The 14,950-nt window shown below is 42.5% G+C and overlaps 1 protein-coding gene and 1 pseudogene across 3 annotated transcripts; both read left to right on the top strand.

Annotated features, from left to right (window-relative positions):
• Nucleotides 1-405: 405 nt before the first annotated feature.
• On the top strand, nucleotides 406-12,771 carry LOC109241044 (RNA-binding protein 48). Of its 3 annotated transcripts, none has more exons than XM_019407754.1 (9): nucleotides 406-551; nucleotides 9,159-9,444; nucleotides 9,554-9,637; nucleotides 10,397-10,477; nucleotides 10,761-10,900; nucleotides 11,007-11,121; nucleotides 11,198-11,273; nucleotides 12,359-12,421; nucleotides 12,506-12,771. In XM_019407754.1, exons 2-9 carry the CDS (start codon nucleotides 9,383-9,385, stop codon nucleotides 12,578-12,580), a joined length of 696 nt encoding a protein of 231 aa, XP_019263299.1. In that variant the 5' UTR covers nucleotides 406-551; nucleotides 9,159-9,382; the 3' UTR covers nucleotides 12,581-12,771. The 3 variants fall into 3 exon arrangements, with proteins under 3 accessions (XP_019263299.1, XP_019263301.1, XP_019263300.1); XM_019407755.1 differs by lacking the exon at nucleotides 406-551 and adding an exon at nucleotides 8,793-8,881; XM_019407756.1 differs by lacking the exon at nucleotides 10,397-10,477.
• Nucleotides 12,603-14,834, top strand: LOC109241038 (annotated as a pseudogene).
• Nucleotides 14,835-14,950: the final 116 nt, after the last annotated feature.

The following is a 14,950-nucleotide window of genomic DNA, read 5'->3' as shown; positions in this document are numbered from 1 at the left end:
AAATTCCAGATTGGTAATATAATCTGAAGAGAAGAGGAAGACGCAGAACCCTAGAACCCTCACGTTTCGATCCGAGCAGCAAACAATTTTCTGGCATTACAATGTTTTTCTCAAATTTTCTCTCTCTTTCCCATTTCGATCTGCATTTGGGAGAATTGTGGTTGTATTCATGCAGAAAGACTGGAGTTGAGAGAGGTGGTGGAGAAAAATCTAAAAGAATGAGAAATAAAAATAATACAATGCGTATTTTATGTCTTAAAAGTAGGAGATGACTATAAATAAATATTTAACTATAAAAATTAAAAAGTAACTATGAAATATAATTTTTTAAAAAAATATTTATTTAAAATAAATCTATCAACATTCAGTTAAAAATTATTCAACGTCCAGCGTTTTATTAAGGTACTTTGGTAAATTGATGATAAATTTTGCAGTGACACGTTGGGTTCTAAGAATTTATGTCCACAAACGCCTTCTCCAGATTTTGATCCTTTCTCCAGTTTTACTCTTCTCTCGCTGCTGAATGCGTTGCGTGTACAGTTATTAGTGAGGTTTTCCTTCTTCTTTTTTTCCCTCTGTTTATCTTATTAAGATGGTTTTCTTATGATGTTTTGAATCTTCCATGGAAGATTTAAGTTGCTTTCGACTAAAATCCTAACCTCATTGATGATACGTTGTTGCGCCTCTGTTTTCTGCGCTTCATTTTGCGCTTTTCACGATTTAATATTAATTTTCATCTCTTTCAACTATTTTAAAGTGCAGTAAGAATAGATTTGAGTCTATTATTTAGATACCACATCAGGACATGCATTAGAGGTATTTGACAAATTGCCCGAAAGAAACTACGGATGTTTGTGGGCTGTTTTAATTTGATTTTGACTGAGCAAAATAAGCTTCAAATATGATGTTTCGAAATTTGGGATAGTTGTGTAATCCAACAGATGCATCGTTTAATTTCACTGACCTTCTTTGTTTTTCTTTCCCCTCATGGGTTACAGAAAGGATGAATTTGTTTCAAAAATTCATGTCTAATTTTGTTTGACTCAAAAGTTGTTAAACACTTTTTAAGCAAATCAATCAAAAGAAATCAAAAGTAAATCGTAATCGAAGATAATGAGACCTAGAAATGTGTATTGTATTTCTTATTGCCTTTGATAGATTGAATATTCCAGAGAGGAAAAGATAGAGAGAGAGAAAAGAAAAAGCTTGTCTTAGAAGATATCAGATCCCTTTTACAGCATTGGGATTCTCCTTTATATAACAAGAGAACCTCCTTAAAGATAATAAAATAATACAGGGAGAGGTCACGTGCTTTCGAGGCGACGACGAGACCTAAGGGCATGTTTCGCTCCGACGTTCTTAGGTCGTACCCTCACTTCGACCATTGCTTAGTCGTGGGTCGTTGCTACCATAGTGGGCAGAATTTGACCCCATACAAATAGTCCCTCCGTCCGTTGGTGACATAACGAAGTGTGTCGCCGATGGACGGAACCATGATCCTTGTACTAGGAAAATTTTGACCATGTTTGGAGACGACGACGTGGGGGTGGCGATCATTTGAATTTGTTGATCTATTGGCGCGCAATCCCTTCCCTGAGATGACGTCACCATATGCAGGCGTCATCATTACGCGTGTTCCCGAGGAAGTACAAAAATGTGTTCTGATGCTTGGTTTCCCGCGCCTGTTTGGGGTTTTGCCTCTTTGATTTCAACGCTACCCAACCCTATAAAATAGGGAAAGGGTTCAACTCAATCTAACTTTAGATCATCTGCAAACGTTTTCCAACTATTTCGAGAAAGCGCTTCCTTTTTACGAAAAATCACCGCGTCCCTGAAAGTACACTTGTGGTTGTGTAGTACATCACTCCTTAATCGGAAACCATGACAAAACCTAAACGGGATAACGCTCCGGGGGCTCGTAATAATAAATCATCTGACATACCGCCTCCATCCGGCGGCAATAAGGGAGAGAAAGGGAAGGATCTCACCCCTCTTACCGTTGATAACGTACTCCCGAAGCAACTTCTTATTAGGAGGGACTTTCAACGGGATTCTCCCGAACAACCTTGGGAAAAATCTGAGTTAAAACAAACTGATTTAGATACTCTTCGTGCGTTGTATGATATACCCGCTCACGTGGAGATGGTTTTAGCAGGAGCGGACTATGCGAACACCCATAGACCGGGATATTGTACGTTTTACGAATATCCCTTTTTGATCGGCTATGGCCTCCCCATTTTTCCATTGGCGGAAGAACTCTGCCGTTACTACAACATGTGTCCCGCCCAACTCACTCCGTATACCCTAAAGGTATGTAGGGTAATGTCTACATACGCGGAGCTGGTCGGGCTAGAGGTCTCCGTTCACCACCTATTGCAGCTATTCAGCCAGCTACTTGAGGGGCACCATGCTGCATCTAAAGAATCGTGGCTCGAAGGGGTTGGTCGTGCAAACCGACGACCGGGCTAACCGGGGCTATTGGCGTAGATGCTTTTTTATCAAGACGGAGCACCTGGTGTCTGACCCCGTCGGATTCCCTGAGAGGTGGAATTCGAGACGTAAGTATTCCTATCCATCGAGTCATTTATCGTACGTGACTTTAGCGGTTCCGATTATACCATCCTTATGATTTTTCTGTTATTTTGCAGCAATAGCTCACGTCCCCCGGTTCATAACCGATATTAAGCAGTGGGTGTCCGGTTTGCTGCCTCTCGCGGAAGAGACCCGTACGTGGGCTGAATTCATTGAACGTTACGGTCCCGCGAGCCCTTCAGGTATTTCTTCGACTTTAATTAGTCGCTTTCACAAACTTCGTCAGCTAAATCACTTTTATTGCCAGGTCGAAGTGCTCCTAAGAGGAGGGCGACGACATCCGCCTCCTCCCGATCGGATGTTGGTCAGAATACGCAGGAAATACTTTGTGCTTCTGTCATGGAAGGGGTGACCGTAGCCTCTTTACAAGAGGCTGTTCTTGCGGAGGTGGCTATAAATGAGGCGAGGCCGTCGACATTGTCTCCGCAACCTTCGGGCGAGCCTTCCGAGGGCGAGGAGCCTGAGGAGAGAAAAAGGAGGAGGCTCGTGATGGGTAAGGCGGTGGCGACTGGAGATGAAGAGGGTGACGCGCCTCGCCAAACAACTAGGCCCGTCTTTATGGCCGACGCCATCCGTTCGGGGAAGGCCGGCCAACTAGATAAGTGCTAATGTTGGTACCAGCTCGGCTCGTGTTGCCGAGGGTAGCTCATCGCCCCTTGTTGGTGGCGACGCTGGGGGACCAACTGCTGAGGCCGCCCACGGGAGCGGGGATGAGATGGCGAAAAACTCTGCACGCGTGGAGATGACAGCAGACGGATCTGGCCGCCGCATCGTGATTCCAGGGGCTTACAACTTGTTACAGCACAGCGAGCGGGCTGCACTGGAGATGGCCCTACTATGTGCTGCCCCCGAGCGCGAGACGCTGAGTGCTGTCAGCGATGCAGAGCTGTCTCGGAGGGTCGCTGGTATGGCGTTACAGGTAACTTCTCTGTTCTTCCGTGTGTCGTGAAGTTGATTTTGATGCGTACTAACTTACATGCATGTATATATATTCTTCTTTAGACCCTGGTTTTGGAAGTGGAGAGGAGGCGCCGTGAGGAGAAGAGAACGACCGTTTTTTATAAGATGGTGAAGAGGTATAAACGGTATCGCTCCAAGCATCAAGCGGCGGCGGATCTTTTCCGGCAAGATCTGCAATTCCAGGTGTTCCGGGAAGGCCTCGAACAGAGGGAGGCACAATTGAGTCGCAGGGCGGCGGAGCTGGAGAAGACGGATGAGGAGCTGGTGAAGGCTGTGGCTCGTAATAGCGAGCTGGAATCACTCCTCAAACTGAGGGAGGAGGAGTTGGAGCTCAGCCGCAGAGTGGTGGCGGAGGTAACCGATCTTCACCGTAGGGTGGCGGCTTTGACAGCCGAACTCGAAGCCAAGGTGGCTGAGGTCGACATTCTCAAGCGTACTGCCCCGCCACGCCGTGGGGGTGTGGCTCAAGATGCGCACGAGATGTGGATATATGCGGAGGCCAAATTGGATGTATATAAACAACTTCTCGTTGGACGTGCCTTCGAGGAGGAAGTTCAGGAGCAGTGGCGATGTCTTTCGGGATCCCCGGCATATCTGAATGAGAAAAGGCAAACAGATTCGCGTGGTTAGTTAGAAATTCACGGTACTTACTTGGATCGCAGAGGCTGTGCCCGATGTAGGCTTTCTTTGTGTGGTTGGTGACGTCCTGTAGGACTTGGTCGAGATCCTCGACCGTCGCTTTGCAGGCTTCTACGACGTCGGGATCTTCGATGACTTCCATTGTCGGGTCGACCTTAGTCCCCGACACGGCTGATTGCTATGCTTCCGCACTTGTTCCCTCTAACTGTTTGGTGTGGGCACGGTCTTGAGCAATTCGGTAGCATTCTCGTGCGGTGCGCGGCTCGCCCCGAATGCTAAACATTCCCCACGGGGTGGGGAACTTGATTACTTGGTAGAAGCTTGAAGGGACTGCTCGCATGGCGTGTATCCAAGGGCGTCCTATGATGGCGTTGTAGGCTGTCTCCTGGTTCATGACGTGGAAAGTAGTTTCCAGCGTGAGTCCCCCTGCCAAAACCGGCAATGATATCTCCCCGGAGGTTCGTTCTACTGCATTGTTAAAATCAATTAGTGTTATGCAACGCGGTATTATCTTATCTTCAAGTCTCATTTGCATGAGGACTCTTAGATGGATAATATAGGCGCAGCTTCCATCGTCAACCATGATTCTCTTAACATCAGTATCGGCAATACGTAAAGTTATGACCAAAGCATCATAATGAGGAAAAGACAAACCGTCGGCATCGGACTTATCAAAGATGATACTCTCTTCGAAGTGGTCATACCGTTCATGGGCGATTGTTCGTTTCAGTTTGTGCGTGGTGGTGAACTTTACGTGGTTGATTGTTGAATCATCGCTGCCTCCGATGATCATGTTTATGGTGCGTCTTGGTGAAGGTGGTCTCGGCGGCCCTTGGGGTTGTTCCCGCCCTCGTGCGAAGTTGGTCTTTCCCTTATTGCTAAGCAGCTCCCTCAGGTGTCCTTGGTTCAGCATCCTGACTACTTCTTGTCGTAGACCTATGCAGTCTTCAGTTTTGTGTCCTCTTTCCTGATGGAACTCGCACAGGACGTTCGATCTCCTTGTTGTAGGATATGATTTCATTTTCTGCGGCCATTGCACCTTGGTGCCCAGTTTCTCCAGTGCGTACACTATTTCTGAGGGAGACACGCAAAAGTTATGGGCAGATAATAAAGGGGGCATACCTTTTTCGTTCCGGAGTGGAGCGACATGTCGTTGCAATGACTCTGTATGCCTCGGCGGTGGTGGATGGGAGGATCTAACGTAGGGCTGGTGCCTTTCTTTGTTGAAGCGCGGGAGCTGTTCCCGTCGCCCGTCGTTGCGTCGATCCCTTCTTGTTTCTGATTGTATCGTCGTTAGCCGTTGGGTCGGTCCATTGAGGTTGTCCTCATCCGCTCGTACTTCGGCACAGTAGGCGTTGTGGATCTCTTCCCATGCGGTGGGGGGATATTTCATGAGTCGGCTCAGTAGCTTTTTGGTCGCTCTTGAACCATCTCTGTTCAGCCCGTTTTGGAAGGCTGCGACAGTCATGCCTTCCGATACATTTGGTAGGCTCATCCTTACCCTGTTGAACCTGGCCAGGAAGTCCCTGAGCCCCTCTCCTATGGTTTGCCTGACGGCGAAGATATCGTTGACCCTGGCCTCTGCTTTCTTTGCTCCTGCATGGGCGGTGACGAAATTATCCGCCATTTCTTCGAATGTTGATATTGTTCTAGCTGGTAGCTGAGAGTACCATGTCAGGGCTCCTCCCGTCAACGTTTCTCCGAACTTTTTCAGCAGTACGGAAGGTACTTGTTCTTTTGACAAATCGTTGCCCTTCACAGCGGTCACATAGTGGATCAGGTGGTCCTCGGGATCCGTAGTCCCATCGTATATTCTCAAGTAAGGTGGCATCTTGAAGGTTTTTGGGATTGGATGAGGGGCAGCCTCCTCGCTATACGGCTGTTCGACGAACCTGCCCACGTCGCGTTTTGGTAGCAACTTAGGAGCACCGGGAATTTTGTCTACTCTTTCCTGATGCTCCTTCATTTGATCTCGTAGTACCTTGTTCTCATTCTCCATTTCTTCCATCTTTTTAAGGATGGCTGCGAGTGCACCATCGTTGGTGTTACTGGTCTGCAATATCGGGTTGGTGGTGGCGGCGAGGTCTGCCGCTGGAGGGTTCCTGACGTTGTTTCGGGGTGACTTTTCAAGTAAGCCACCCAGAGTATTCATTAACCACTCTTCCATTAGTTTTTTGACCAATCGGGGTGGTATTTCTTTGACTGCAGATGTGTAGGCTCCTTTTTCATGTAAGGTTGTCAGGTCCTCAGATGAAGAAGGTGAGATCTCTCCATCTGGTGCACTACCAGGTATTGTGTTCAAGATGTTCTCTTTACGGGCCTCGTTGAGAGGGCCTGTGAGATTGGCTGTGACATCTGCTAGTGCTTTCATTCTTGCGTTGTTTTCTGCCATTTTTGATTTCTGTAAGATGCGAAGAACAGTGGTTCGTTGTTCTCTTCGATGTTCTAGGTGCAAACTATGATTTCGATTGCCGAAATCCCCACAGACGGCGCCAAATTGTTTGACTCAAAAGTTGTTAAACACTTTTTAAGCAAATCAATCAAAAGAAGTCAAAAGTAAATCGTAATCGAAGATAATGAGACCTAGAAATGTGTATTGTATTTCTTATTGCCTTTGATAGATTGAATATTCCAGAGAGGAAAAGATAGAGAGCGCGAGAGAGAGAAAAGAAAAAGCTTGTCTTAGAAGATCTCAGATCCCTTTTACAGCATTGGGATTCTCCTTTATATAACAAGAGAACCTCCTTAAAGATAATAAAATAATACAGGGAGAGGTCACGTGCTTTCGAGGCGACGACGAGACCTAAGGGCACATTTCGCTCCGACGTTCTTAGGTCGTACCCTCACTTCGACCATTGCTTAGTCGTGGGTCGTTGCTACCATAGTGGGCAGAATTTGACCCCATACAAATTTCATATTTCCATGCCTTAGATGTCATGTGAGATGAGTGAGACGCCCACAGATTGATATCATATCCTTCAATAGCAGCCACTACTTAAATTTTTTCCTGATTTAAAAAAAAATATGTAACTTTAAAAAGTTGTGATCATAGCGTGCTCCTTTTGCAGTATCTAATGTTTAAGTTTCAGTTCAAAAACTCTAAATGTAAATGTGTTGTAACTTCCCACCATACATTTATAGGGCAGCAACTAATTGTCTATCTCAAAATTCAGTTAACTCTAAAGTTGTTATTTCAAATTATCCTACATGGATTTCCACTATGGGCTTCCCTGGTTTCTTGGTGCCTATTGGGGTTCTTGTACATCACTGTAAACAAGTAACAGGAAGGGTTGTTTTGCTTGCAACCAAGAGGCATGGCACAGCCTTTTCATTTCAGTAGTTAGCATCCCTATCTCTTGATATCTTCTTATTGATTAGAAGCTTTTTGCACTTTCATGCTGTTTATTTCCAAGTTAAACATACACGTGATGAGTTGACAAAGCCATGCAGACTTGAAAGCTGCAGCTGCTGAATAAGAAGCTCGTTCGGCTGTTAACCGCTTCCTCTGTCTATGTCTGTTTTCCTGAGACCACATGACCCCTGATTGCTTTTTGATTCCTCCTCTGTTTCCGTCCATCTCTTCCGCTCTTCTCTGCCGTTGATAAGTTTTGTTGCGTCGTCTATAGAGCTATTCGGTCAGTTCTGTTATGCGTTACTGCGCAAACTGGGTTAAACTGTTGGAATTTTGTTTTTCGCCTTTCGTGTTTGGCTTTCCCATTTATAAGATGTTTATTTTTTCCTTCCTTCAAGATGTATATTAATCAAATCTTTGCTTTCTGGAAAATTTAATGAAATAGCTTATGTAAACACATTAGATTTAATATTAAAACATCTACAATTTCTTTGGGCTTGAATTATTTGTGGTTTATTGAATGCATATATTAATGGGTTTAAATCTGTTGGTTCTACTGTTGCTGATCTCTCACTTCACAATTGGCATACGAGACTTTTAAGAAAGTTGCTAACTAGAGTTACTTAATTTCGTTCTCATATATGCGGTGTGGCTATACAAATAATAATCAGAGAAGATAAAATTTTGTTTTCTTTGAAGTGCTTATTCTAGGTTTCAATAAGATAGACATGCAAATTAATGTAGTTTATTTATGCAGTCTCTGAGGTATGTGATATGATAGTCCTGCCATTATCAACAACCAAATTACTGTTAATCCATTTTTTACTTAAAACTACTGTTAATTGTGTGTGGTTCCTGAGAGATAGTAACAGAGTTAGATGCAAAAATTCCTAGTTCCTCAAATCCCTCCTCTTCTGGTGGTGTACGAATCGACACATACCTTGCGTCTATTATTTTATAACTTGACACACCGTATCACTGGCTAAGCGCCAAGTCTTTGTGCCATAAGTGATGGAAGGAGCTCTCAAATCTGAATAACTATCTTCAATTTTCCCATTAAAATCCTGTACGTAGCTACTTAAACCTAAGTGATGGCAAAACTATTCCATCCAAATGGTGTGGAGATTTACCTTACCATGTTTACAACTATGCTAAGATGGCACTACAATATACCTCTGGAAATACTTACAGCTCCTTCTTTGCATTTGTGTTCGTCATTCTACTTCTACTTCTCCTGAGCCGAGGGTCTACCGGAAACAACCTTTCTACCTTCTAAAGGTAGGATAAGGTCTGCATACACTCTACCCTCCCCAGACCCCACTTGTGGGACTATACTGGGTATGTTGTTGTTGTTGTATTCTACTTCTCTGCTTCTCTTTTAGAAATGCTTATTTGCTTACGAATTGGATAAAATCTAAGTTCTTAGCTCCAACATGCTGATTAATGTACACTTACAATCATAAAACCAGATAAGTTTTGGCACCTGCTTAGCTCTATAGTACTTTTCTCTTTGATGTTTTACTTGGATGGGTCCAGAGCTTATTGGCGATGCAAATGTAAATTATTCCAACTGATGAATTTCGACTATGAATTTTAATTTTTTTCCCATGCTTAGTTGTATTTGCGGAAGCATGCTGGATCGAGTTGGATGGCAGAGTTTCTCCTAGGAATAGAGCATAAGAGCAGAACGGTTTGTTCATCTTCGTGCCTCGGACCTCGGTGATATTCTTTGCTGCTCCAGATTTTTCTGTTTCAACGCAAGCGCTACCCCCACTAGTATTTATTAGGGGCCATCATATGATCCAAATTGAAATAAGCAAAGGTGAATTGTGAAGCAGTATGCCTCGATACAAAGACGAGCCTCCTGCAGTCTGTGTTTACACAATTTGTGATGAATCCAAGTGCGTTAACCCCACTCTCTTATCTCTCTGTCTTCTAAATTATATTAACAACATGAATTCAAATTTATTTAATTCTTTCATGATGTGACTTTCCTGGAATTTTGTGCAGATATTTGATTGTGAGGAATGTTCCAGCGTTGGGCTGTGGCGATCAGCTCTCTAAACTATTCTCCACTTACGGAGAAATTGAAGAGTACGGTTTTTTTCTCAACTAATTGTAGATTTATTCGTAAATTTAAAACCTTTTGGTTTGTTTTCACTTGTGAAACTATTGCACGTTCAATGGACTTAGTACTTTAATTCTCTGATATAGATAAGTTATATTTGTCTTTTGTTTTCAAAAGAGCATGCCACGTGAAAGTTAACAAATATGTTAGCTTAGCTAGTTCCATCTAAAAGTTAGATCAAATTTGTTGTATTTGAGCCTCTTGGGCGTAGTTCAAGTAGCAAAGGTTGAGGGACTTGTGACTTAGGTCACAGGTTCGAGCCTTGTGCTATACTAACTAAGCATGGTGTTTAAGTGGATTAGGGGAGGGGGTGGGGCCATTATCTCCGAGTTTCAAAGGCTGCGGTGTCCCAGATGGATTTCTTGGTCATCCACAAAAAATTGCTATATTCGACAATTAAAGGTTAAATATGAAAGGTCAAAGAAGAAGAGTACGCACAAAGGTAATAGAGAACCAATACTGCATCTTGCTCTTTATGGAGTACCTATTTTGTGTTTTCATTGGGGAGAGGGGGAATGGTGGAGAGGATATCACATATCTGCTTGTTGAAACTATGTATTCTTGCATCGTGTAGTTGTTGTCATTTTGCTTTGAGAATATACTTAGAATGGTGAGTGTACTCAGTGATACAGACTTTGAAGATAAAGTTTGATGATTTTAGGGTAGTGTCAATACTGTCCTTTAAGTGTATTACCTTTATCTTTATCGTTCTCTTGGTTTCTTAGATGTAAACCAATGGATGGTGAAGATTGCGAGCCGTTTACAGATGTCTTCTGGATCAAGTTTTATCGGGTTGACAATGCCAGGTGATTGCAGTGTTTGGATCATCACCATTATATCTAGAGATCTAGATGGATATTGTTATTTTCTTTTTTAATACAAAAATGTGATTAAACTGGTATGAGAAAGGGCAAAATATCTACTGCAAGAGGACTCCAATTCCCCTATAACACAATCAAAAGAATGTCGAAGAAACTGGTCCAGCATAGCACATATTTTCTCGGCGATGGTTTCCATGCAATTTTCATGTACATGCACGTCTGTGTTTGTATTGCACCATGACTTATGTTTACATATTTGCGTCTCCAGGTTTTCCAAAAGGAAATTGGACGAGTCTGTTTTCCTCGGGAACAGGTTACAGGTCTCTTATGCACCTCAATTTGAGAGTCTGCACGAAACGAAGGAGAAGTTAGAAGCGAGGAGAAAGGAAGTTTTAGCACGATTAACTCGTAAGTACCTTATCACAAAGTTAGCAATTAACTTGTCCAATGAGAAAAGTTCTACCTTTGTTTTGTAGAGCCCTAGTTTCTTATTCTGGGATCAATGTTCTTTCAGCTGGAAGGTCGAAAGGATCTGCGACATATCGACCGGATGTGGTTGGTGAGCCCTCTCCAGCTTCCTCACCAGCTCAGTTGAATTCTATTGCTCAATCAGTTGGCGCCAACCAAAGGTAGTTCAATCGAGATGGTCTAAATTGACTTTTGAATTTTGTATATCAAGATAGAGTAAAACCATTTTCATTGTAGGCAGAGCTCCAATTTGCAGTATAACTCTACTCATGGCATACAGGGTTCTCCTGTGACAATGGTTTCTTCAGACAAGGTTCGTCATAGCGTCACATATGTAACACCTCCTTCGGTTTTGACTTTTAGCAACTGCTTTTAACATTGTTATCAAACTCCATAGTCAAATTATGAAGCAGGGGGTCCGTTGCCAGATAATCATTTCTGTGCAATGTAGAGTGCGTGACGGTTGTATTTGTGTCTGTAAAATTTAGGCAGATCCCCTTAGGTTTTGAAAGCTAGGAGACTTAGCACACCCGTTAGTACGCTTGTAGTTGGTGCATTAACAAAAGCAAGAAGAATGTTGAAGGGGAGAAAAATCAAGTGAATATCTTCTTTGATTGTTGTGCCTTGGCAATATCAAGCTGTAGATAGGTTGCCAGGGGGCAGGGGCAGAGTTTCGTGGCATGGGTTGCTGTGACTTCGAATAAAAAGAAAGATTACTGTGGATATCTTGTGTAATTGCTTGATGGAGAATTACCAAGGAATGGGGTCATTAGTGAGTGCTGGGATGGCAAAAGTTAGGAACTTTCATTGGTTAATCTGATTTCGAGCGTGTACTCCCCTGAGTTAAGCCTTGGGCTCTTAGTGTTGGTATCAAGAAGAGGACTCAGGATTATTTATATTGGGTATCTTGTGGGGCACCTTATTGGGGTAAGCCTGCCTAGCTTGGTGGAGCATGGATTGGTTTAGCTAAATGTTTGTTTGGCTGGTGAGGGTCATGAAAGCAAGGTTCATCAGCAGAAAGGTCCAATTGCTTATTTAAGAGATATGACGTTTTCCTTTTAGTATTTGGTCCTATCTCATTCTACTTCTAGACACGAAGAGGAATTACAATGAGCCCCTTAGAGAAGAGAGGGGAATAAACCTAGAGAATTAAGCATTTCTTTTGAAAATGATTATTCCATTCTTCAATTCTGTCAGGCCACCACTTTTGAGATGTTCTAATTATAGAACTACCTTTTTTAATGATTTGCTGAGGGCAAATCATGGTTTCAACTTTTCTTTGCAACACTAATATGAACTCTATGTGTGTGATATTTGCCTGCTGCATGCAGGTTATCAACACTAGGTTTTAAATTTTTCTAGAATGACAGCGTTTTCTCCCCTTTGGTACTATGTCAGGAATACTTTCCTTCACAATCAATGAATCAAACAGTTAAGCTGGTGAGAGAGAAACTAAATAAGGTGAACAATCAACATTCTTCTGACGTACAATAATTGAATTTTAGATGTTTATTTTATTTGACAATTTGTTCTGTTCTTCTTTAGATACAATCCAGTGTGGACCATTTAGAAGGTGAACCATCCAAGAGAAAACGTGTTGATAATAGGAGAAGGATATAAGTGCGGGTGTTGAAAAGAGAATATGGCTGCGGATGAGTTTTTTCTTTTTTTCATGCTGTCTGCAGAATATGTCGACTCTGGTTAAACCATTACTTTTTCTCAATTCAAGTCCATGGTGTCCAGAATTTTCTATGGCATTCTTCACCAACTGAGTATCAAGAAAGACGACTTTGTTCTATTTTTGCGCTCAACTCTATCCAATTCCCTCTTTATCTCTTTGGTATCACTCCCATAGGTGCCATTGCTCCAATTGTTAATCCTATGTACAGTTTCAGAACTTTCCAGGCAAGTTAAAGATTGTAAACTGAAGCTTATTGTGACTGTCCCTGAATTGCTTGATTAGTTAGTTAATAGGTCTAATTTGCCTATTTTGTTTTTGGCTCACCAGAAAAATTCTAATTTGTGTGTTATAATGTCCACTGAGCTAGTTGATAAAGCAACGTATGTGAACTGGGATAACTGCGGATAAAGCAAAGTGACACTGCAGCATTGTTTTATTATTTGGGTACAACAGGGGATTAGCAAAGGAGTGGTTTCGACACACAGGAATTTCATTGCTGTATCTTTAATGGTGACTATTTGGTGGGGTGAACTGCATAGTGTGTTTTTGGGTGTGTTGCCTATGTTTCATGCGTTTGGTCTTGCTATTATTATGTATTCACAGTTACAGAGGGACAATGATGTTGTATCTATGGCTGAGTTTGATTTGGAAGTGATTTTGAAAACCATTGAAAAGTATTGGGTGACGCATTTATGGGATTGTGCCTCCGGTTGCTTTAGCATTGGCTAAGAATTCTGTGGTGAGGAAGTATCATATAATGTCGTTGAAGCATATATTGGGTCTGGTGCTGCACTTTTGGGAAGGACTTGGAGGTTTGCGCTGAGAACTTTCGTGAGGCTGTTGTTGCTCAGGGATATGGTATGACAGAAGCATGTGGGATTCACTTATTGGAGAATGAATATGTATGCCGAAGACACAGAGGATCAGCAGGGTCTCTACTTCATGGAGTGGAAGCTCAAATAGTTAGTGCTGATAAACTGAAGCCTCTTCCTCCTGGAGAATTAAGGGAGATATGGGTACATGGTCATGATGCAAGGCTGTTTCAACAATCAAGCCACAAGGCTGACTATAGATGAGCAGAGCTGGGTACATATAACATACTGGAGTTATTGGGTACTTTGATGAGAAAGGAATACTTTGTCGTTGACAGGATCAAAGAGCTCATCTAGTACAAAGTTTGAGGTCGCACCAGCAGAGCTTGAGGTCTACTTGTTTCCCGTCCTTAAATATCAGAGGCTGTTGTTATCTCGTTTCCTGATGTCCAAGGCTGGTGAGATTCCATCTCGCTTAATAGCGATCTGACTGAAGAAGTCCAGAAGTTCATTGCAGATCAGGATTCGCCTTTCAAAAGATTGCGGAGGGTGACTTGCATAAGCAATGTCCCTAAGTTAGCCTGTTGGAAATTCTAAGAGAACAAGTTGAGAAGGTTCGACCAAACTGTATACGATTTGCATAGTTCACTGATTGATTGTTAAAGGCCAAATACACATACTGCCCATTCAACTTGACACCATTTTTCATTTTGGCACTCTATCTCTACCTTGTTCCATTTTGGCCCTCCAACTCTATTTTATATGTTCCATTTTGGCCCTCCAACACTATTTCTTATGTTCCACTTTAACACAAAAGCTGAAACCAATTCAAAAATATAGCGTCTGTGTATACACAAATCTGAGGTGTAATAAACATCCAATTAAATGTTGCTATTTGATTTTTTCATCCATGCCAAGGGGTCAATACTAAAATATCCGAGCCCGACTGTATTTTTTCATGCAACCCACAAAAAATATGGTCGGCAGGTATGAAATCGTCGGGTGAAATCTTTGGAACTTAGAGAATGAAGATGGGGCAACAGTGATGAAAAAATACAGCCGGGTTCGAGTATTTTAGTATTGACCCGTTTGACATGGATGAAAAACAAGGTGGCATTATTTAATTGGATATTTATTACACCTCAGATTTGTATATACACACGCACTGATTTTAACTTTTGTGTTCAAATGGTACATAAGAAATAGAGTTGGAGGGTCAAAATGGAACAAAATAGAAATAGAGTGCCAAAAAGAAAAATGGTGCCAAATTGAATGGGATGTATGTGTATTTGGCCATTGTTAAATGAGCATCCATCTACCGGAGAAAGTTGCATAAACTCAATCTCAGTACTTCTTAGAGTTAGAGAGTTGTCCAACATAACTCCAGGAAATGTGACGTGACATGATTTGGAAATTAGCGTGGAAAACAAGAGCCACAAATCCATAATAACAGACCTTCAACCTAGTATGTAAAAAGATGCTAGGCATCTTCATGAT

The sequence above is a fragment of the Nicotiana attenuata genome, unplaced genomic scaffold (genome assembly GCF_001879085.1).
Source record: "Nicotiana attenuata strain UT unplaced genomic scaffold, NIATTr2, whole genome shotgun sequence".
In the NCBI taxonomy this organism is placed as follows: Eukaryota; Viridiplantae; Streptophyta; class Magnoliopsida; order Solanales; family Solanaceae; genus Nicotiana; species Nicotiana attenuata.
The sequence above is the reverse complement of the archived record's forward strand: the minus strand, read 5'-3'. Positions and strand labels throughout refer to the sequence as shown.